At 46.1% G+C, this 20,724-nt stretch overlaps 7 protein-coding genes across 7 annotated transcripts; 4 read left to right on the top strand and 3 right to left on the bottom strand.

The window, feature by feature from the left end:
• Positions 1 to 1,417: 1,417 nt before the first annotated feature.
• Positions 1,418 to 4,724, bottom strand: SERLADRAFT_354399 (uncharacterized protein; the record flags this gene model as incomplete). The annotated part of the gene is made up of 13 exons (XM_007314623.1): positions 1,418 to 1,824; positions 1,878 to 1,894; positions 1,951 to 2,290; positions 2,346 to 2,474; positions 2,533 to 2,657; positions 2,710 to 2,793; positions 2,863 to 3,099; positions 3,159 to 3,242; positions 3,296 to 3,441; positions 3,493 to 3,706; positions 3,760 to 4,341; positions 4,397 to 4,523; positions 4,579 to 4,724. The coding sequence occupies 13 exons, from the start codon at positions 4,722 to 4,724 to the stop codon at positions 1,812 to 1,814; spliced, it is 2,244 nt and encodes a 747-aa protein (XP_007314685.1).
• A 172-nt stretch (positions 4,725 to 4,896) lies between these two features.
• Positions 4,897 to 6,605, top strand: SERLADRAFT_458947 (uncharacterized protein; the record flags this gene model as incomplete). Its single annotated transcript, XM_007314622.1, has 10 exons — positions 4,897 to 4,928; positions 4,993 to 5,135; positions 5,187 to 5,263; positions 5,313 to 5,441; positions 5,500 to 5,588; positions 5,651 to 5,888; positions 5,943 to 6,035; positions 6,083 to 6,183; positions 6,235 to 6,303; positions 6,360 to 6,605. The coding sequence occupies 9 exons, from the start codon at positions 5,062 to 5,064 to the stop codon at positions 6,477 to 6,479; spliced, it is 990 nt and encodes a 329-aa protein (XP_007314684.1).
• A 126-nt stretch (positions 6,606 to 6,731) lies between these two features.
• Positions 6,732 to 8,807, bottom strand: SERLADRAFT_458938 (uncharacterized protein; the record flags this gene model as incomplete). Its single annotated transcript, XM_007314621.1, has 9 exons — positions 6,732 to 6,905; positions 6,964 to 6,987; positions 7,049 to 7,072; positions 7,135 to 7,360; positions 7,415 to 7,475; positions 7,538 to 8,119; positions 8,178 to 8,513; positions 8,580 to 8,620; positions 8,671 to 8,807. 4 exons carry the CDS (start codon positions 8,750 to 8,752, stop codon positions 7,835 to 7,837), a joined length of 744 nt encoding a protein of 247 aa, XP_007314683.1.
• A 34-nt stretch (positions 8,808 to 8,841) lies between these two features.
• Positions 8,842 to 11,773, top strand: SERLADRAFT_359829 (uncharacterized protein; the record flags this gene model as incomplete). The annotated part of the gene is made up of 15 exons (XM_007314620.1): positions 8,842 to 8,913; positions 8,963 to 9,060; positions 9,115 to 9,198; positions 9,260 to 9,525; positions 9,575 to 9,600; positions 9,651 to 9,693; positions 9,749 to 9,782; positions 9,841 to 10,151; positions 10,206 to 10,334; positions 10,387 to 10,505; positions 10,558 to 10,769; positions 10,822 to 10,988; positions 11,044 to 11,142; positions 11,193 to 11,259; positions 11,311 to 11,773. The coding sequence occupies 15 exons, from the start codon at positions 8,885 to 8,887 to the stop codon at positions 11,616 to 11,618; spliced, it is 1,992 nt and encodes a 663-aa protein (XP_007314682.1).
• A 147-nt stretch (positions 11,774 to 11,920) lies between these two features.
• On the top strand, positions 11,921 to 13,255 carry SERLADRAFT_458930 (uncharacterized protein; the record flags this gene model as incomplete). Its single annotated transcript, XM_007314619.1, has 5 exons — positions 11,921 to 12,100; positions 12,159 to 12,370; positions 12,435 to 12,587; positions 12,640 to 12,783; positions 12,839 to 13,255. 5 exons carry the CDS (start codon positions 11,956 to 11,958, stop codon positions 13,007 to 13,009), a joined length of 825 nt encoding a protein of 274 aa, XP_007314681.1.
• On the bottom strand, positions 13,244 to 15,537 carry SERLADRAFT_413368 (uncharacterized protein; the record flags this gene model as incomplete). The annotated part of the gene is made up of 11 exons (XM_007314618.1): positions 13,244 to 13,582; positions 13,650 to 13,695; positions 13,755 to 13,984; positions 14,041 to 14,214; positions 14,266 to 14,375; positions 14,436 to 14,722; positions 14,777 to 14,862; positions 14,914 to 14,965; positions 15,016 to 15,064; positions 15,118 to 15,253; positions 15,310 to 15,537. The coding sequence occupies 11 exons, from the start codon at positions 15,535 to 15,537 to the stop codon at positions 13,439 to 13,441; spliced, it is 1,542 nt and encodes a 513-aa protein (XP_007314680.1).
• A 1,347-nt stretch (positions 15,538 to 16,884) lies between these two features.
• Positions 16,885 to 19,395, top strand: SERLADRAFT_434391 (uncharacterized protein; the record flags this gene model as incomplete). The annotated part of the gene is made up of 14 exons (XM_007314617.1): positions 16,885 to 17,263; positions 17,328 to 17,347; positions 17,412 to 17,427; positions 17,478 to 17,701; positions 17,754 to 17,820; positions 17,868 to 17,882; positions 17,939 to 18,065; positions 18,113 to 18,215; positions 18,270 to 18,348; positions 18,414 to 18,750; positions 18,803 to 18,878; positions 18,927 to 18,984; positions 19,033 to 19,089; positions 19,136 to 19,395. The coding sequence occupies 14 exons, from the start codon at positions 16,885 to 16,887 to the stop codon at positions 19,393 to 19,395; spliced, it is 1,818 nt and encodes a 605-aa protein (XP_007314679.1).
• Between the last annotated feature and the right edge of the window lie 1,329 nt (positions 19,396 to 20,724).

Below are 20,724 nucleotides of genomic sequence, written 5' to 3'. Positions count from 1 at the left end.
TCAATACCTCTGGTATTTGGTCTCACCTGGAAGTCGAGCCTTAGAAGGGGGGTAGTGTTACGATAACACAATTTTCGGACCTTCCCTTTATTTTTATTCTCCGCTTTAACCTTGTACTTTAGCTTCCACACATGGTGCCACGTGGCACTTCCCCTTTTTTTCGTCCAAACTCCTCTTTCTCATGCCGTGTTGCCTTTCTTCTTATTATAGACACAACTCTCTCACACAGTGGAGCTGGCCATGTGGGCTAGGCCCCATGACATCATCAGCCACTATCTCTATCAACTGTATAGTACACGTGTACAAATAACCCTGTAGTAGTATATATACCCCAATAGATCCAGGAGACTCCTCAGGGAGTCCTCCTGTTGTTAACCAACAAACTCCCTGCAGCTTAAAGGGTAGCCACTCCCTCATCATCTTCCTTATAGTGTGTTTCTGTGTGTGCCAGAGTAACTAACTCTTGGTTGTTACAATGCAAGGCCACAGTGCCTTTATGATGTGTGAACTGGCCCACTTGAAGGATAAGCTAAGTAGGATGAAGGGAAAGGGGAAAAAGAGAAAGGGGTTACGTGTTCACGCTGAACTTCTGACTAGTGCTGAGTTGCATGAGAGGCATATGGCAGAGGAAGAAGAAAGGCGAGGAAAGAAGAAGTGGCCAAGGCCCTAAAAGCAGCGAAGACGGCTGAGCACCAGGCCCAGATGGCCAGGCTGAATGGTACTGAGGTCTTTACAGGAGCGCTGGGCAGCAAGGCAAAGCAGGAGGTCCTTGATCGAATCAAGGACCACTTTGAAACCCACCCAGACCTGGAAAGAAATGCCCGCTTTGCGGGTTTATTTGGAACTCGTGCTCGAAGACAGGTACTTTTATTGACTTATTTACCAGCTCTTTCTAATGTATTCTAGGCTGCTGCCCCTCCTTCAGCCCCCACAACGTCGTTTTCACTCCCATCTGGAAGTGGCATATCCATGCCTGTTGGTTCATCACTTGAGGTTCCCCCCGGGTCCTTACCAATGCCATATCTGCCCCAGTTGTATTTATCACAGCCCCACATGGGTTATCCCCCTCCGTTCTTGCCTGGTACTCATAATACTTTGACATTTTCTCCATCATCAAGTTCGGGTATTTCTCAACATTCCCAAAATATGCCTTATTTTGTACCTACTAATTTCATACATAGTAATAATAGCATGTTTAATAGATAGAATGTATTTTATTTCCTGTTCAAATCCTTCACTTTCATGGCTTGAAAGTCGAAACAACGCACTTACTAGCAGCGTCAGGACTTGTCGGAAATTTTGATCATTTGGCCGAATCCTGCCGACGAGCTCCGCCTGATTTCGTCTGTGAGTGCCGCTGTGACCTAGTGTGACCGAAAGTTGCAGAACCATTCCAAAAGGTGTGTCGTCGTTTCGGTTTTGTTCCGCTGCACCAACGCTTCTATTTCTTGCTTATTTTACTACATAGGCAGCTAGAAAACTAAAAATTGTATCTACTGGTCAAGTTCCGATGGTCTCAAGTCCAACGACTGCTGAGTAATTCAACTTCTCCTCAGACCAATTGCACCTATTGTCCAGCCATAGTAAGTCTCCCCCTTCGAATGATAAATATCGGGACAACACTATTTTATATATCGGGGCGTGGGATAACACTGATAACTTGAACACCACGATCATGGACTTGGACGTACCACTAGTCCTGGTGCAAATCCACTATGCAGTGATGGTCAATCTTTTAGGCACGTAGACCAGGACAGCACTGATGGTTACACGTGATATCTATCGTATGCTCAGAATTCCAATATATTGAATCACACTCCAACCCTACGAAAAAAGGGTTAGTCGTTGATGCCAAGCCCGTTTGAGGAAAAACATACCTATGGATCACCTTTTTCTATTGAAAAGGCATCACACTCAATACACATCCAACCCAAATAATTGGTCACGCACCTGTCCAGAGAAACGGATTACTTCTCTTTTTTCCATTATAAACAATGTCCTCTCTAGGGCATGACTAGAATAGCCTTGTTGGGTAACAAACTCTCGAACAAGACTTTGATAACTAGTACTCCATCCAACAGGCAGTCGTCTCCGAAGCTCTTTCTCTATCCTCGTGATCTCCTCGTTCAGCTCCCCACGCGAGAGACCATCGGCAGAGCCTGCAGATACAGCATCCATCGTAGAGAATTTGAATAGTCTGATAGCTTCATCTACATGGTGGTTCTGAACGACTGTGCTGAGAGTCATTTTGGCGAGAGATTCAGATATACGGATAATTGCTTCAAGTTGCCTAGGGTGAATAATTTAGAATAATCAAGAGACGCCAATATATATTTTTTACAAACCGGACAGTGATTGGGATAGAGCTGCGTTCATCATTGTCTCGTTCCACCTGCTGCACCTGTTGACGCAGACTTACGAAGTGGCTGCTGAGCATTTCTTGAGCATCCGGTGAAAGCCTTGGTGCACATTTACTGAATGACCACGGCTCAGCATTAAAAAGGGTTAACATGATGTCTGGTAAAAACTTACTTTTTGCAGTATGCAATATAACGTTTCATCTTGTCGATGTCGATCTCACCTACTGCCTCACCATTCTCCCCAGTCGATGGATTAGGACGGTTCATATGGATATTCATGACATGTTTGGCTATCATCTAAAACGAGATATGAGAAAATTTCGAGGAAATGAACAAAAAAAGTACAAACCCGATCTCGCTGCTCGTTGTGCTCATCTTTAACGATGAAAATCATATCAAACCGCGACAGAATGGTTGTTTGGAAGTCGATGTTCTATCCATCCATACGATTTTAGCTATGTTCCCCATGTTCCTAAAGACGTGAGAAATTGAAAAGACTCACTTCACCCGGACTACGGCCTTCGTCGTATCTGCCCCATACGGGGTTTGCTGCCGCAAGTACACTCGTCCTGGAGTTGAGCACCGTTGTTATACCTGCTTTTGCGATAGAAATTGTCTGCTGCTCCATCGCCTCATGAATAGCCACACGATCTTCGTCACGCATCTTATCGAACTCGTCAATGCAAACCACTCCAGTGTCGGCAAGAACCATAGCACCCCCTTCCAGATAGAATTCACGCTATGATATCGATATCATGAGTTTTATGAAGTGCATATTGTCAATATATGGACACTCACCGATACAGAATCTCGCTGAACTGAAGCTGTCAAACCTGCAGCACTAGACCCCTTTCCCGAAGTGTAAACAGCAATCGGCGCAACCTGAAGAACATGATGGTACCACTTCTTGCCTCCATCTAGAGGACAAAGCATACCTTTTCCACAAACTTCAAAAGCTGACTCTTCGCAGTACCAGGATCACCCAACAACAAGACATTAATATCTCCTCGTAACCTCATTCCATCAGGTAGAATTTTCCTAGATCCACCAAAAAGTAGACAAGAAATAGCCTTTTTGATATCTTGGCCGTAGATCAGTACAGAAACCGAGGAATACTTCAAAAAGTGCATACCAAGGCTGCCGTATATACTAGGACCCACGCTTCTAGCAAACCGATCATAAAATCCCTCGCTCCGCGCCATTTCTCCAAACTCTTCCTCTTCTTCGGGACTGAACTGAACACCGAAGGGATTTAAGCCACCAGAACTTCCGGATGAAGGTGAGGACATCTCTATATGAACCAGACGAAGGTATGGTTGGCGAAGCGCTGCAGCACCGGCAGATTTCTGTTGAACGTATTACTCCAAATTTACGTCGATATACAAAGAAGCTGACTCACGTCTTTGGCGGACTGGAAGGTCGAGTAAATCCCCGTAGCAATGATTCGGGAACCAGGCACAACTTGACCAGTCAAATATCTATCTGCTGACAAGAGCATATGCCGTGGTAGCTCTCCTACAGGGACCATATCAGGTGCTTCTTGTAGTTTCAGTGTTTGTTGGTCGACAAAGGAAGAGTATGAATGCATGATGATGTAAGGGTCGAGAGGGCAGTCTTTCTTCTGGTTTTCAAGCTCTGGTGCATCACAAGTGCGGGGCAAGCCTCTATCGGAACCACTGCCCAAACCACCCATACCTCCAGGGGGGTATATAATTTTCGTAGATCTGCAAGCTCTGCACTGTAGATGCAGTTTGGTGGATCGCGCAGAAAGCACTGAGGCGGATATAACGATTCCAGGAACACGGACTAGTTTATTCATGGTATTGGCAGTAAGGTCACGGAACTTGAGCATGTTTAGCCCAGACTTTATCGTGACTTGTACTTTTGGAATTGCTTGAATTGCTGCCTCTGCTCGTTCATCAGATGCATTCGCGAGGGGAAAGAGAATAGTTCGCGAAGCTTTGGTAGCGGCATTTTCAAACTATAGTCACGTCGTATGGGGATTAGTAGTCGGAAACAACTTCTTCCTAACTCACCAGAGGAAGGATATCAGCAGGCCTATCTTGAATGGCGTGAGCTAGTTCATCATTATACAACCCAATGTGGCGTAGATCAACTTCTAACTGATATTGCTTCAAGAGCAAATTGGCACGAAGCTTATCTCTATTCAGCAATCATTTAGAGGTAAACGCAGCTGTGTGAAATCCTTAGTGAATACCTGTATATGAATTCACCGCCGACGCGATACTGCAGAAGGAAGTCAAGAAGTAACTTTTCAGATTGCGAAGGTGTTTCTGGTGAAGAACTTGATGGTATATCGTGGACAGATACCGTATATACTTGATTTGCATCAAAGCCAGACATGATGGTACGGGTGAAAAGGTAACGCTGAAGTAAATGAGACACGCGCCTACAATGAACTATTCAGGGCAAGTGTTTACGCGTTGAAGTTCCAGCAAATAATTTAATATAGCTAATGAGCTTGATTTGCAAGTCCCGTTTAGCTCAGTTGGTAGAGCGCGTCACTAGTAATGACGAGGTCAGTCGTTCAAGTCGGCTAATGGGAAAGTTAGTTTTTTGCCTTTTTCTGCTCACAGTCACCGTTATCATAACCTCACTTGCGTACTATTAGGCTGTCACAGGTAAACGTTGACCGGAGCCATCCACCAGCAAGTGCAAGGATTATAGGAATTTTTGTGCTATGGCTTCTATGGACACCGATGAGTTATCTGTGGTTCTCCCATCCAGTACAACATCTGGTCTTTCCCTCTCGTTGTACGTCCTGGATTATCATTTGACTTGGAATAACTTACAAATTAATCGTAGACACCCGCTACCGATCTTGAATATATCTGAACACCTCACACGATTGAAACTGCAGACAAGGTCGAATTCACCTTTTGGTTAGTCTTATTCTGTATATCGTATCTTCAATTATTCACATCCCACCAGTGCTCGGAGCTTTACTTGGGACACAGACTGGGCGAGATGTTGAAATCGTAAACACATTTGAACTGGCGACGGAAGCTGGGAATGATGATCAAGTGGATAATGAGTTTCTAGTATCTAGAAGGGACCAGTGTGAGTTATCGCCCGTGATTATATTGTTCAGTGATGTCATATCGCATCTATGCTTTAGACAAGCAAGTCTTTCCTTCTCTTGAGATTATCGGATGGTATACTTTTGCACCCATCCCAACATCTCGTCATATTGCTTTGCATGAACAGGTACGTTGACAGACGACGTTTTTGATAACTAATTATAACGTTTTTACACTACGCCATTCTAGTTCACTAAATACTGTTCTACGCCGTTGCTCCTCATACTTCAACCCTCTTCAAGCTCCACTTCGTCATCTGATCTGACAGGCCAAACGCTGCCGCTGAAAGCCTATGAGCCTACTACTGAAATCCGAGACAAGAAGACGCGTTCAGTCTTCATCGAAGCATCCTTTGTAGTAGAGACCGGCGAGGCTGAGCGTATCGCGGTGGATTGGACGGCGAAAGGCGGAGGCGGAGGAACGACTCGTAAGTATCTGTCTGCGATTTTGCTTGCTATATGTCAACCGTCTTTGCCTTCAGTGGAATCACATCTGCAAACCCAGAGGGCAGCAGTAAAAATGCTTCACGAGCGTATCTTAGTACTCGTGCAGTACGTCACAAATGTCATAGCAGGTGCGCACAAACAGATGGTACATGGTGTCCACCTAACTTTGTCATAGGTCAAGCTGCCAAGGACCATACTACACTACGCTCGCTGTCGGCCTTGATCGCCTCTCTACCCGCGAGTGAAAATAGGGGTTTCCGCAATGAATTTGAAACCGTAAGTGTCGATGATGTCGGATCTGATTATCTCTATCTCATCCCTGAATAGGAATACGAAGATGTACAGCTAACAGCATTCCTGTCGACGCTGACAAAATCAGCCAACATTCTAAACGACGTGAGTGATACTTCCTACACATATTTATCTTGCATTTGTTCATATTTGGAGATTAGCTGGTCGACAAACACATCGTTATGACAGTTGGCAACCGCGACGAGCGGGGGATTGGGGGTCCCAGAAGAAGAATGGGTAGACAAGGGACTATGCCCGGGGATTGGGGATTGCATTCCTAAACAATGTCCCTCCTTCTGAGCTTCTTTGATCCCTTGCGGTCCCGTTCTCGTAGCCAATTCTCACAGTCATGACTGTAGCAATATGTATCATCAGAGACACTTATACAGTACAAGAATTTCCACCTAACAGCCCTCGCCTGTAAGATACCCGACCGTGACGGAGGTTGTAAGCATACAATTTGTCAGTGGGAATGAAGAAGGTCTAGATGGCGCATGAGCGCTATAAAGCTGATGATATTGGACACTTTGATCAGCCACGGGTGTGACTCGCTCTGTCTCCGCAACTATACACGTAGAAAACTTGCCAGCTCACGATGGAATCTTCGACGCTTGCCAATGTAGAATTCATCACCCTGGATTATATCGTGAATCTATTCTCCCCTAAAGGATTGTATATAATCACATACGGATGGTTGTTTGGAATGTGTAAGTTGTGAAATCATGTCCATTCACCCTGCCTTGCTAAATCCTTGTTGACTTTTAGCTGTATGGGTCTCGTTCTTTGGAGGTTCGTTCTTCCGTTCATGTTGTAAATGAACACCGGCAAATTAAACTAATATATACTCCAGGAATAATTGCTTTGAGAGCTTTACGTGCGTTATTGAGGTTCACCACTACATCTATCTCACACCAACGCCTGCTTTGATTTCATCAGCTAGACATCAGTTCGGTGCTCTTCAAAGTCGCAGCTTTCCGGCATACTTTGGTTCGTCTTTAATCTTGACGTCCATCTTACTTGGTCTCTGGACGAACAACCACCCCGATGTCGTGTCGAACGTATGCAGTCCCAACATCGCCAATGTCGCACAAGCATATGCTTTGGGGAGTGTGCTTGTACTGCAAGGAATAAACTACTTTGTGTTGGGACCAATAACGACCAAGTATGTATACCATTTCTACTCTTTCTAGTTTTCTGTACTGATCACATGTGACAGGATTATGTTCCAACGCCATAAACTCGAGAAAGCAGAAGGGAAAAGTTACAACGAGCCTGGTGTAAGGCCTCTTTGATTATATTTTGGACCTGATGACGCTAAAATCACTGATTGGTATTATAGGTGTCCGCTGAAATGAAGGCACTCAGCAGCAAATTTGGTAAACTTCATGGTTTCAGCTCCCTAGCCAACCTCTTCGCAGTCATAGCTTTGGCGTTCCACGGCTTATCAATTGCTCAAAGCTACTGATCGGATATGCAGCCAGGAGAAGTCGATGGTCCGATTTCAAGAGGTAGTGTCTAATCTATGTACTCCAAAGTTGTGCCCCGGATGTGTATCTCGAGTTTTGCTTTTTTATCTGAAAAAGCGAGTACCAGTAGTGAAGATTACAAAAATACAATTTTGTATAACAAGTTACTTTCATGCACCAACAGCCTCCAAACTTGGCATGTATCCTTCCCGAAGACTTCTTTCTAATCTTGTGATCTCCTCGATAGACGTTGCTTTCGCGATGGCCTGTTTGACCTTTTCAGCATCCTCTTTTGACATCAACCGCCCAGCCTTCCCAGACATAGCAAGTTTGGGCTCGTCTGTAGTAGCTGCAGCTTTTGATCCTAGCGTTGAGACGGTGGTTGATATTGTCGTCGCGAGAGCAGTATGTAGACCCTCAGCAGTAAGGAACAACGAGTTACCGATTTGTCTCTCCTGAAAGTACGATCTGAGCTGCCTGATCCCGTCGAGTGTTCGAACGTCGTAAGCGCACCTTATCCCGGATTCTCTGGAAATCCAAAACTCTCAGTGAAGGTATTCTCCACGCAAGCCACTCGCGATACCATTTCTTTTCAGTAACAGGGTTCCCCATCAACGACAGATACTTCAAACCCTTCACCTCTCTGAGAGGTTCTAGATCTCCCAACTCGGATATATTGTTGTTGGTAAGGACGAGGGTTGTTAAATTAGGTGCCGAAAGGTGAATGGATGATGAGATCGAGGCTACTCGGTTATTGGCCAACAACAATGTTCGTAGCCGTTTTAGCAGGGGAATATTGCCCAAGACGATGATGGAATTATCTGTGAAATCTATGGCATCGTGCTGGTCCTATTTAGCAATCATTTCCGTCAGTTTATCAGTCTACAAATGGCTCAGAGGAAGGGGAGACAGTACTCTTGTGACTCCAAGGTTCTCGATGGCAGGGATTTTGTACCCTGTGATCCGTTTTTGTGAGCGTGTTGCTTGAAATTTGGAAGGTGCGCACCTCGCAGATCGAGCTGCCGTTCCTTTATTGGATTGAGAGCAGAGGAAGCCTGAGCGAGCAGCTCTGGAGTGAGTTTTACCATCGCAGTCCCACTGTAACAATGAAAGCCTAATGGATTCAGACTCAGACTCAGATACACGAGGAAAAAGCACTTGTACGCAAACAAGCCTCAAACGCGACGCGTGAAACGCCGTTTCAGTCCAAGCTCTTTACCATGAAGCCCGTTTACCAACGTCTTAACTTGTGAGTGGGATGGCTTATATTTCTTCTGCACTGCGCTGATATGCCTTAGATTCGTCGACGTCGACGCCTATACCTTTGTTCCCGTGGAACCAGTGGGTGCGCAGTCACTCACCATACACCGAAGCACGGGAGACATTGTTCTAAATCGTAAGCAACCAGGACCTCTTCTTGTCAGTGGCCCAGTCTAAGTAACACCACAAGCTCCCAATGCGACCATTCCTTCAACTGCCTCACGCTTTGCAAAGACTGTGTATGGTATCTTGGGCCTCATATCGCTAGCTTTATGTGAGTGTGAAAATTACCACGCAATCTATCTTTCTGGACCTCGCTATCTTACTATTTGTAGCCGAATATGTTATTGTTTTGACTGGGCGAGAGCACCGAGGGAAACTAATGGCAAACGACATATACCGGGCTGCAGATTTCGACATTTTACCACTGAACCCCAACGTATCCGTGCAAAACCCACCACATCCTGTCGAAGGTCACTTGTTAGCTCTTGTCAAATCGCATCTACGGGGTGGCTTCTTTTTGTTCAGCTACAGCTGGGACTTGTCCCGGAGGCTACAAGCGCAACAGGAAAGTGAGAAAGAGAAGCCGCTGTGGGAGGTGGTACGTTATCTCTCCATCATTATTTTATATATTAAAAGTGCATCCACAGGCGGACGATAGGTTTTTCTGGAATAAGTTGGTAACTCATCTCATCAATTATAGTCTCAACTAACCAGGATTGCTAGGTTTCTTCAATCTAGACTCATAGACACAGATATTGCGCAAGTTGTGAGGTTACTTTCAACTTTCAGGTTTTGCTGGTATTGACCAACGCCAACCACAGCTCAGCCCTTATATTCTACCAGTTATCTATGGCAGTATGTCTCGTCCATATATCTACTTTCTAACAGTATTGCTGAGGATTCAACGCTCCAGCTTTTGATCTCCGCACCGTTTACATCCACGGTCATCGAATCCAACTTTGTCTGATCAGTCGCCGCTCACGATACAGAGCTGGCACACGGTATTTCAGACGAGGTATTGACCATGACGGTCACGTAGCCAATTTCAACGAAACAGAACAAATACTCCTCGTTGAGGACCAGCCAGCAGCCCTGGCGTCGAGTGGGGATTATAACGACAAGCTGAGCTTCGTGCAGATTCGCGGCAGTGTCCCTGTCTACTGGGCAGAGATCAACACTTTGAGATACAAGCCGGATTTACAAGTCATGGAGTTACAAGACACTGTAAGTTGGTTTAGAAAATTATGCTAGACATCTGAACTTGATGTACCTCGCAAGGTTGATGCAGCACGGCTACATTTGCAAGAACAAGTTTCTCTCTATGGCGAGCAGCGTCTGGTGAATCTTGTCAATCAGAAAGGTCACGAACAACCTGTGAAAGAAGCATATGAACGCACAATGTCACAGGTGCGTCAACTGCATGCTCTTAATCTCAAAAAAAAACTCAGTTCTCTTTTAGGTTGACCTGCCCGGAGTCAAGTACCAGTACTTTGATTTTCATAATGAATGTAAACATATGCGGTGGGACCGAATTAGTGTTCTCATCGAGAAATTGGAGGAAGATCTACTTAAGCAAGGGTGAGTAACTTTTTACTTTTGAGTAACCGCCTTTTAAATTTCTTGTCATTAGATATTTCCACACTAGCACGAAGCAGTCCAGCCCTGTACAGAGGCAATTGGGTACAGTGCGTACGAACTGTATGGATAATTTGGATCGGACCAATGTTGTACAAGCCGCGTTGGCAAAATGGACATTGAACCATCAACTTAAAACTCTAGGAGTTTTTTCGGAGAACGAACAATTGGACGATTTTGAGACTCTGAGCAGCGATTTCCGTGAAAGTAAGCTGTCTTGTCTCCGAACCGGGATATAGGCTTACATTAAAGTATATAGTGTGGGCTGATCATGCAGACCTAATCTCAAAAGCATATGCTGGTTCTGGTGCCCTCAAGACAGATTTCACTAGGACAAATAAACGAACAAAGATGGGTGCACTTGAAGACGGGTACAAAAGTGTTCTTCGTTACATCAAGAACAATTACTTTGATGGTGCAAGACAGGTTAGTCGGGAATTGTGAAAGCTGCTGGTATAAAGCTAATTTTGGTCCTGCTTAGGATGCATTCGACCTCGTTACTGGGACATGGATACCGCACAAAAATCCATCCATTGCCTTATCTCTTGTTGTTGACCGCCGGCCCCTCGTCATTCGCTCGGTGAATAAACTATTTATTATAGCAGTAATATATTGCTTACTCTGTAACAGATGCCATATATCCTTTCGTTTTCGCTTTTCATGATTTGCGCAGGTCTTACGCTACCTAGGACTTCTGGTTTGTTTATATTTTCATATCATTGTAGATGGCTGACGAACTTTGACTCAGATTACTCCCTTTTCTACTACTTCATGCTTTGGTTCATTATGGCATGCTTGTCCATCGTGTTCATCATGATCCACGGTATCGAGTATGTCTCTTGGCCCCGCTTGATGCCACCAACGGACATCATATATTACACTGGGCCTGGTTTCCGTTCAGGACACCATGGAAAAGGTTTAGGTAGTGCCAGTGGCAAGGCGGATGGAATTGTTGATGGGCTAGGTGCCAAGTGGTTGCCAAGTGGTCGCAAAAGAGCTGCTACGAATGCCCGAATTGAGGAGATAGAGATGGGTACGAAGAAGAGAGTTGATTGATTTCGCACAGGAGTTTTATCATCGTTCCCATGCTTTTCCTTGTCGTGGTGTCAATTCTGAGACTTTCAACAGTGAACCACTTCGAACCCATCAATCCCACATGAGAAATTATGAACGGCAATATCGTGCTTAACTGGTGAATGTGTGCTTAGTACGCGGCCGCTAGGACCCCTGGGACACTGCTGAGGCAAAGAATATAATTTTAGAACAATCATGATTATGATTTATGAACACCTTACCGTGCCACAGCGGAGTCCGGAATTTTCCGCCCAAAATTTCTTCCAGTGCATGTTTGGGATCATATCTCTTCTCACCTCTCCTCTAATCGAAAGTAACTATGGTCGTCAAAACAGGTAAAAAACGCGCTTCTCCTGGAGCAGATGTCGAGAAAAACCCCCTCCAAAATGTTGAATTGAGTGACGAAGATGCTCAAAAGCTCCAAGATATCCAAAAAGATATCCAACGCGCAGAACTTGTACTAGGTGCGTGCAATGAGCTCCCTTGAATGTCCCCTAATTCCCTAAATTCATTTTACTGCAGAGCGTCGTGCACAACAAGCTCTAGTCCCAGTGTACGAAAAAAGACGGGCTGTTGCCAAATCTATCTCCAAATTCTGGCCTGTTGCTCTCATGAACCACACGATGTTCGCTTTCCATGCCCAGCATAACATCGACCAGATTGCACTGAGCTACCTGGAAGATGTTTGGGTCGCCAGAGACCCGAAGGAGTCCAGATGTTACACAATCGAATTTGTAGGTTAACCCCGCATCTGGTTTATAGATGTACGTGGGAGCTTACACAGCGTTTGGTCGGTAGTACTTCAAAGAGAACCCCTATTTCTCTGATTCCGTCTTGAAGAAGGAGTTCAAATATGTTGCTCCTCCCTCGGCTTCCGATGATGCCCCTGATGCGGATGGTATCACGTCCTCCATGCTCGACTTCTCCTGGGAACGCGACGTGGTGTCATCGGTATATATGGTTTACTAGCTTGCTCTTGTGGCCTGCTAACGCCTTGTTCTAGGCCACAAAAATCAACTGGAAAGATGCCGCCAACGCGCTTACCAAGTTGCACCCTCGCGTTGCGGAAGAGGACGATGAGGACGATATGCCTGCAGAATCCGGAAGCTTCTTCAACTTCTTTGAGATAGAATCCGATCCTTTCGAGGTATGTAGTAGAAATTTCTTGGTGTGACCCCTCCTTTCTGATATCCGATTTGTAGGTTGGCGTCCTCATCGCAAACGAGATTTTCCCTGAAGCTACCGACTACTTCCTTGGTAACATGGGAGGTGATGAGCTTGACAGCGACGACGAAGATAGCGAGGATGATGACGATGAGGCTGAAGAAATTGACTTGGAAAAGCCCAAATCTAAAAAGCAGAAGAAGAATTAAAAGTCTCCTTTAGCAACCCGCATCCTGAACGATGTATACCATACTCCTATCCAACTTTTGGCTAGCGTTCCTTCGTAGAGATTTTCTCTCCACCCTGTGCCATCACTCCATCACGTGCATTTGCTAGATGTATGGTTTTTTTTCGCAGTTTCTGATCTCGCATATCTTTATTATAACATATATACATTCCGTAGTCCAATGTTGTAGTAGCACATTGCCAAAGTGTCCATGACCACGGTAGAATCTCCAGTCCGAAACACGTCATACAGGAGGAGCCTTCCAGAGTTCCATCTCCTGATAATCTGCAAAAATGAACCAAGATCGAAAGATATACAGTAGAGCCATGTCTACTTGTTTCTACTTCTATCATTGAAATGTTGCATATTAAGATTATTTATGATAATGATACCCATTTTCAAAGTTTGTCGACTAGTAGCAAGCCTTCCTAACGAGAAGAGGAAGTGAACTAGGCCCTTGTCCTGCAACACGGGGCCGAATGACGAAACTCTGGAAAGCCTCGATCTCGTAAGGACAAGAGAACGAGAATTGGCGGATGAGTGTGACGATTAGAGCCTGATATGATACAGCGAAAGGGGTCATTTAGCTTGAAATTCTGGTGCTGCCCTGGAGAATTACGCACCTTCATTTCCACTATTGCAAAGCTCCTTCCTAGACAACCTCTAGGGCTGACGAACATGATATGATATCAAGCAACGATCATGTATAAAAGGCGTATGTGGCTTACCCGAAGCTGAAGGCAAACAGGTCTCGGTGACAACGGTGGCTCAGGTTGCTGGCATCGTGCTTCAACCAGCGTTCAGGACGGAATACGTCTGCGTCGGGACCCCAAACAGTTTGGTCCTGTTGGATGACGTTCACAGGCATCGAGAGGATGGTTCCCTTTGGTATGATCAGATGGAGATCACTAGTTCCAGGAAGTGGTTCTGAAAGTGGGATGCTAGTCGTCTCTGCAGACTGATAGAGGGGCAGTCAGTCAACAGGCATTAGATAAGTATTAGATGTATACTTACTTCATGGTGGTTTTCCAGAACGGGAGGATGCATACGAATGGTTTCTCTCACGAAAGCATCCAATAGTGGATACTTGACGCGCAAGTCATCGAAGGAGGGATCACCGGCGGTAGAGACCTCGTCCCGTAAGGCTTGCTGCAACCGAGGATCGATGGCAAGCTCGTGGAGCATCCACTAGGAAAGAATTCAATAAATAATACAGAAAGGAAATAGGGTATGGCTTACGGCTACACTTGCAGAAACAGGTTCGTACCCCGCTGAAATAATAGTTCGCATCTGAGCGGAAATCTGCTCTTCATCCATCTGTTGTCCGGAAGCCGCCTCTTCGGCTCGCACTGAGTGAAGCCAAAGTGAGTCACACCAACGGAGGACGCAGATCATCCGTGGGCACCTACAGATCAAGGACATGAGGGTCTTGCTATCTGGATCGGCGGCTATTTTGGCGTCGTGTAAGATCCTGATCGCCAGTTTGCCAAGCTCATTGCGTGTCTTGCGAATCATCTCGCCCTTCTTACCGACGAAAAGAATGGAGGGGACCAGCCAGAATAGGGCGCGCATGTAGAATGACGCTCTTGTCTGCTCGTGGTTAGTCAGACCGTCCAGGGTCTGGGCAAGTTCATGCGGTTCCCCGTTTAAGCAAGTGAAGTCGTAGGAAAAAGCGGCCTGTCCGATGTTATCGAGCCTATGTAGCGCTAATCAGATTTAGTTGAAGGTGAGATTCGCGTTGGCTTCTTACGCATAACGACCAGACCAGTTTGTCATCTCGATCTCTACCTCGTCGGCCTCGCCGGCCTCGAGCTGCTTTGCCCAATGAGCGGCCATCTGGGGTGACGTATTAGATGAAGTCACTTGTCCATTGTGATCAGTACGTACTTTGGAAGCATTCTCGTAAAAAATCGTGGTTAGATTCCTTGTGGATTGGTGGCTGAAGAGTGATGAGCTGATGCCTAGTCTCTTCGTCATGGTGAGACATACCTTAACGCAGGCGCGAGTGAACGGCGCTGTTTTTCGTGGGCCTCCTTTCCTGTAATAAAGCATGAAATAAAGAACAAAAAAAAAGCTAGTTGTTAATCGTACCTTCCACCCACAAAATACCTTCGCCTAACAAGGTCCGAAACCAAGCACGCACACCCTGAGGTTTGGGAAACAAGTATGTTCCTTCACCTAATATATAGGATATGGCGCGAGGATCTGTGATAGAAAGGACCTGGTGCTGTGTGCGTTGGTGATAAGTATTTTAGCACCAACGAATATGGTAAAGGTACTTACACCGAACGCTCCTGTGAACTTGACAACATTGCCATAGTGTCTGTGCCATTGAAGATGTAACGACCCGGGCACATTGTAGTACAGTTTCTGCTCTTCCCCCCAAATCAGAGACGAGCAGCTCGGTCCTGGGATACGTCGAAACGCAAGGCGCGCGGCAAGCCTCCTCTGGACAAGTCGGATGATGCCAACGAGGATGAGGGCAAGGGCGAGGTGGGGTACGGACAACATGAAAGCAATAGTACAACACTGGGAACAGAGAAAATGAGAGCGTTGGGTGAAGTCAGGAAGGGCCAACGGGGAAAAATGAGAGGGCATGTCAGCCGCTTTTTATATGTTTTCCGCGACCTATAAATCTGGACTACAGCCCACTTTGATAAACGATGATGAATACGCCAGAGATCGGGCGCTACTTACAGTCTCATACTGATCGCGAATAATGGGAAACCAATCCGGTGATGGCTACTACCCTGACTTCCGATAGATGGTCTCTGTTTAGGTATAGTTTCAGGATACAATCAGACTTTTGTGACGCAGAAGAGACGAAGATGGAACATAAGACTGATTGATCTATGCTCCAAATGTCAATGGTAAAGGCAGGGCTAAGGCACGGATAGATGCTGCGAAAACACGCATCTTGTGGATGCGGTATGACCTACAGCTAACTCAACGGCGGTACGGCCATGAATAAATTCTAGCATATTTTCCGCACCTAAAGAAGCACACAAAGCAGAGATCTTAAGCCCTGAAAAACAAATGTGGTAAGGACGGAGCATCAGAACACGTAAACGAAAGGCATTTGACAAGGTGAGTAAATCAAACAAGCTCTTTGAACAGCAGTTCGATGGATAAAACAAATTTGAAGCAGTCCTTTTAAAGTCACGTGATGATCTGGAATTGGGAAAGGATCAGTACCGCCGATGGAAGAGAGCCAGTCACTCAACATTCTCCTGCGAATAAGGCCATAGGGGCACAGATTACTATCCAGTTCTTGTGCCGGCCTCTTCGCTAGAGGTGCGGCTACGTGAGTAATGGTCTCTCGCATGCAACGTGTTCAGTCGCACCTTTCTTCAGACACTCGATGTTCAATCGAAGGTGAATGTCGTAAGCGATGGCGCTCCAGATACATCGATGTCTATCCACTTGACTGCTTGCTTTTACCGAGAGATATATTCGTGACTCGTGTGCTCAGGGTGTACTCCTCATACAGAATCAAAAGAGGGAAACAGTCTTGCATGATACTGACTCGTTCGAAGTACTTCGTTTTCGAGACATTATTTCACTGCTGATCGCAATTCGAAGGGATCTCTCGGGTCCGCCATAATGGGGCTGCTGTATATTCCGGCATGGTGTAGAATGTGCATGTGTGCTTATTTCGTCGAGTCTGTGCACTGTGACTGAATGATATGAGCATTCAATGAGTGGCGGTAACTGACAGATACTATAAACAGACCGAGAGCGCCTGGCGGTGGCGGGAAGCGATCACACGTCGACAGACTTGGATTTTGCCAGTCCGACTTTTGCAACCACCAGAGACGGAGCAAAGTCTCATTTTATTCCCTTTCTTCTTATCGTCGCATGTCCAACCATCGGAGCAACCCTTCTGCGAACCTAAACCAGCCAGCATTGCGCCACAGACCCAGTTTCACCAACGTGGAAGCTGGTTCCGAACAACAGGACATGTCCCCGGCGCCTCTCGACTCTAGGGCCGTATCGTCATCTTTGGACAGTATTCATATATCTCCTCGCACACCCACCGCAATGAGAGCAGCGCGGAGATCTGCAGACACGGATGAGGGTGAGGAGGTCGAGCTTACCTTGTTGGATGATGACGAGAGATCGAGAGCTGCGCGAGGTTTGAGCGACGTGGATTCTTTAGGCCACATTGATGGTCCCAAACCAAAACGTTCTTTGTCTGTTAAAGATAGAAAGGCTATGGTCCTTTTGATTATTCTATGTCGGTCTGCTTCCTACGTCCTAATCCCAACAACTTTTGATTTGAACAACTTTTTGATATGTAGACCTAATTCAAGGAGTCCCTGTGAGTAACCTTCTTTTTCCAGCCAATGCCACAATATCAATCAAAGTCATGTCTGGTATTGTAGTTGGGTCTTGCCCTAGGTGAGCCACATGCTAATACACGTCGTCTAGCCTGCTCAACTCTTCCCCAGGATCCGTGCCATTCCTTCTTCGAGAACATCTATCTTACTCCCAACTCGGCGTGTTTGCCCTCTCAAACTATCCATATTCACTAAAGTTACTATGGTCTCCCATCGTGGATTCCATATTCATCCCTTCACTTGGTCGTCGAAAATCATGGATTATACCAATGCAGCTAATTATCGGCACTATGATGTTATACATCTCACTCAATGTGCAGAAATTATTAGACAATGTTCGTTTCCTCATTGCATTATTGGCCATTCTCCTACTGATTATATTGATAGCCAGGAGATAATTTATATGAGCTGACTTTCATATTTACCTCTTTGGTCACATTTTCTGCTACCCAAGGTACGTTACTTTTCATCATTTAAATTTCATGCTGACGTGGATATCAGATATTGCTGTTGATGGTAATGTTCATACCTTGTCAAGCACGTAAACGAAACATACATAACGCATATATTAGGTTGGGCATTGACACTACTGTCGCAGGAAAACCTGTCGTATGCGTCTACTTGTCAGACAATTGGCCTGAACTCGGGTTTCTTTGCTTCTTTTACCGTTTTTCTTGCCTTCAACAGTGAAGCTTTCGCGTAAGTCACTAGCTATCGCACATCACGCGTATTGATAGTGTTTACAGCGAGAAGTGGGGTATTCCACGTCTGACATTGAGCACATACCTCAAATTTTGGAGTGTCATCTGCTATGGTGTCACGTTTTGGCTCACCTTCTTTGAGAAAGAGGTCATTAGATATTCTATGTATGGAGTATAAGGCTCACAGAATGATTTTCTCCAGGGTAAAGAATCTATCGAAGATTCTGAAATGACCATCAGCTCCGTGTACAAGACAATCTGGAATATCTGTAAACTAAAACGTACGGTGCTTCCCTTACGCTTTATGCTCTTTGTTCACGTATCACCGTTCTCCTTGCACTTTTAGACATTCAAGCGCTCATAATCATGCATTTCTTCGCAAAAGTTGGTTTCCAGGCCAATGACGCGGTGACAGCGCTAAAGATGGTGGAGAAAGGTCTTGGACGGGAAGACCTGGCTATCGCTGTTCTGATCGACTTTCCTTTCCAAATTGTTGGCGGGTGGCTTGCTGCACAGTGGTCTTCTGGCAACACACCTCTCCGTCCCTGGGTCCTTGCATTCTGGCCGCGTTACTTTTTTGTCGTCCTCACCTTGTTCATCGTATACTATTTCCCTCAGCCTCCAATCTCTAGGAGCTTCTTTATCTTTTTAGTTATCCAAACGGTGTTACAGTCCTTTGCAACGTATGTCCTACTATTTATGGTCTTCGTGGTGTTCTTTCTTATACTCTCAAAGCACGATACAATTTGTCGGCATATCGGCGTTCCATACTAGAATATCTGACCCACTCATTGGTGGGACATACATGACGGTAAGCTTCTTTTTGTTACTAGTGTACGCTCAAAACTCATTCCAACAGTTGCTTAATACGTTTACAAATCTCGGAGGCACCTGGCCCAAATATTTTATTTTGAAGGGTGAGTAGCGTCTTTTATTCTTATCGTACGTTACTGATCTTCAGCCAGGGGTGGACTACTTTACGGTGGCGACGTGTAGGGTTGACGATGACTTGCTTGTGAAAGGTACGCTTTGATTTCAAAGAGGGCACATGTCTCTGACTGTTTGTAGCCTCAGAGTGCGTTTCCGATCACGGTAAAGCTCTTTGTGCGGACATCAACGGGGAATGCATCACTGAACGTGATGGGTATTACTGGATTTCGGGTTTCGGGCTGGCGTTTGGCATTGTGTTCCTCATTGGGTACGTGATACCCACAGCACGCAGACTTCAAGGTGAGGCAGAGCAGATTTCTAAATCTGCGGACATGGTTGCTAACCGAGTGCGGCGTCCAGCTCTTCCTGTGCAGGCGTGGAGGGTGCATAATGAATAAGGGCAAAAGTAGAATTATCTGTACGGTGTTGAATTGGGGCACAATAAAACCAAGAGTGATCTGAGTGATGTGTATTGAGTTGCACTGAGGGTGCGATTGCCACAGCCTGCCCTAAAGCGGATTGCTTGCTGTGGTTGTGATATTTTCCACGGAAATGCAAGCTTGCAGCAATACCGCTCAGATTTTTCCAAAGACGTCTTTGCCATCACCGCATATCCATCTCACTTTTTGATTTTTCTTATCAAACACCACACAAATCCCCAAAAATGACAACCACAACCATGCACTTTGGCCCCGAGTGGATGCGCACAAAACACCAGCCATCCTCCCGCTCCCAGCCTCCGCCCTCTCCGCCTCCTCCCGCCTCTTATACGCCTCAGACGAGCGCGTCGACCTACTCCGCCCTCGTCTCATCCGCGCCCCCTGAAGTCGAGAAACGCGACGAGTCCCATCCGTTCAGATATTCCAAGGAAGACATGCTGAGAATCTATAAAGAAGGAGGTGGCAGAGGCGGGCTGGGGCTCGAGGTCGAGAGGTGGGAAGGCGTCGTACGTGAGGTCGCAAACGAGCCCATAGCATTGCGTGAAATGGGCGACGGCGAAAAGAAAGTCAGCATATCCACCCATTTCCTGCTTTTTGTGCTCTTTTTCTCTCTTTTTCTGATGCATCTCCACTAGCTTTTCGCAGGACCTCTCAATTCAGACCTTCGCCGCCGTCAGTCCAGTGATGTTCTAGGTTCTTCCTCTTCGCCGTCCGATAGAGCCCGATTACCTCACAGCAATTCTGGAGGCCCAAGTCCCATGCGCGAGAGGTATACTTACATGGGAAGGAGAAGGGACAGCACAGGTGAACCCAACAAGACTGTCATTCAGCATTGGGACTAACCCATAGAGCTTCAAGATCAACCTCCCATGACTTTACCGAGAAAACTATCCCTGTCGACGACTCAGGGCCCGCTGGCGTCTCCCCGTGACGGCGGCGCCTTGCCATCTCCTCGCAATCGAATCGGTGCGTTTGCTTCTGGGTTCGATGGCGTATTGAGTGGTGGGGATTCTTGGGTGGCTAGACGACGGGCTTCGGAGGGTATGTTGAAGTCTGCTGGAGCTCCACCTGCAGCCCGGGCTGAGCACGGTGAGAGTGACAACAAGGGCCCTGAAATCAAGGAAGAGGAGGAAGAGAATCCTCCTGCGCCGCCAAAAAATGCCCGCAATGAAGCGAAGAGTGGCGCACAGCAGTCGTCCTCTCCTCCTGCCCCTCTTTCCGCTCATATTCCTAGCAACCCTATTATATCAGAGACCTATTTAGAATCTGGGGTAGCTAACATGTCTT

Source organism: Serpula lacrymans, assembly GCF_000218685.1.
Source record: "Serpula lacrymans var. lacrymans S7.9 unplaced genomic scaffold SERLAscaffold_3, whole genome shotgun sequence".
NCBI classification, from domain to species: domain Eukaryota; kingdom Fungi; phylum Basidiomycota; class Agaricomycetes; order Boletales; family Serpulaceae; genus Serpula; species Serpula lacrymans.
The sequence above is the reverse complement of the archived record's forward strand: the minus strand, read 5'-3'. Positions and strand labels throughout refer to the sequence as shown.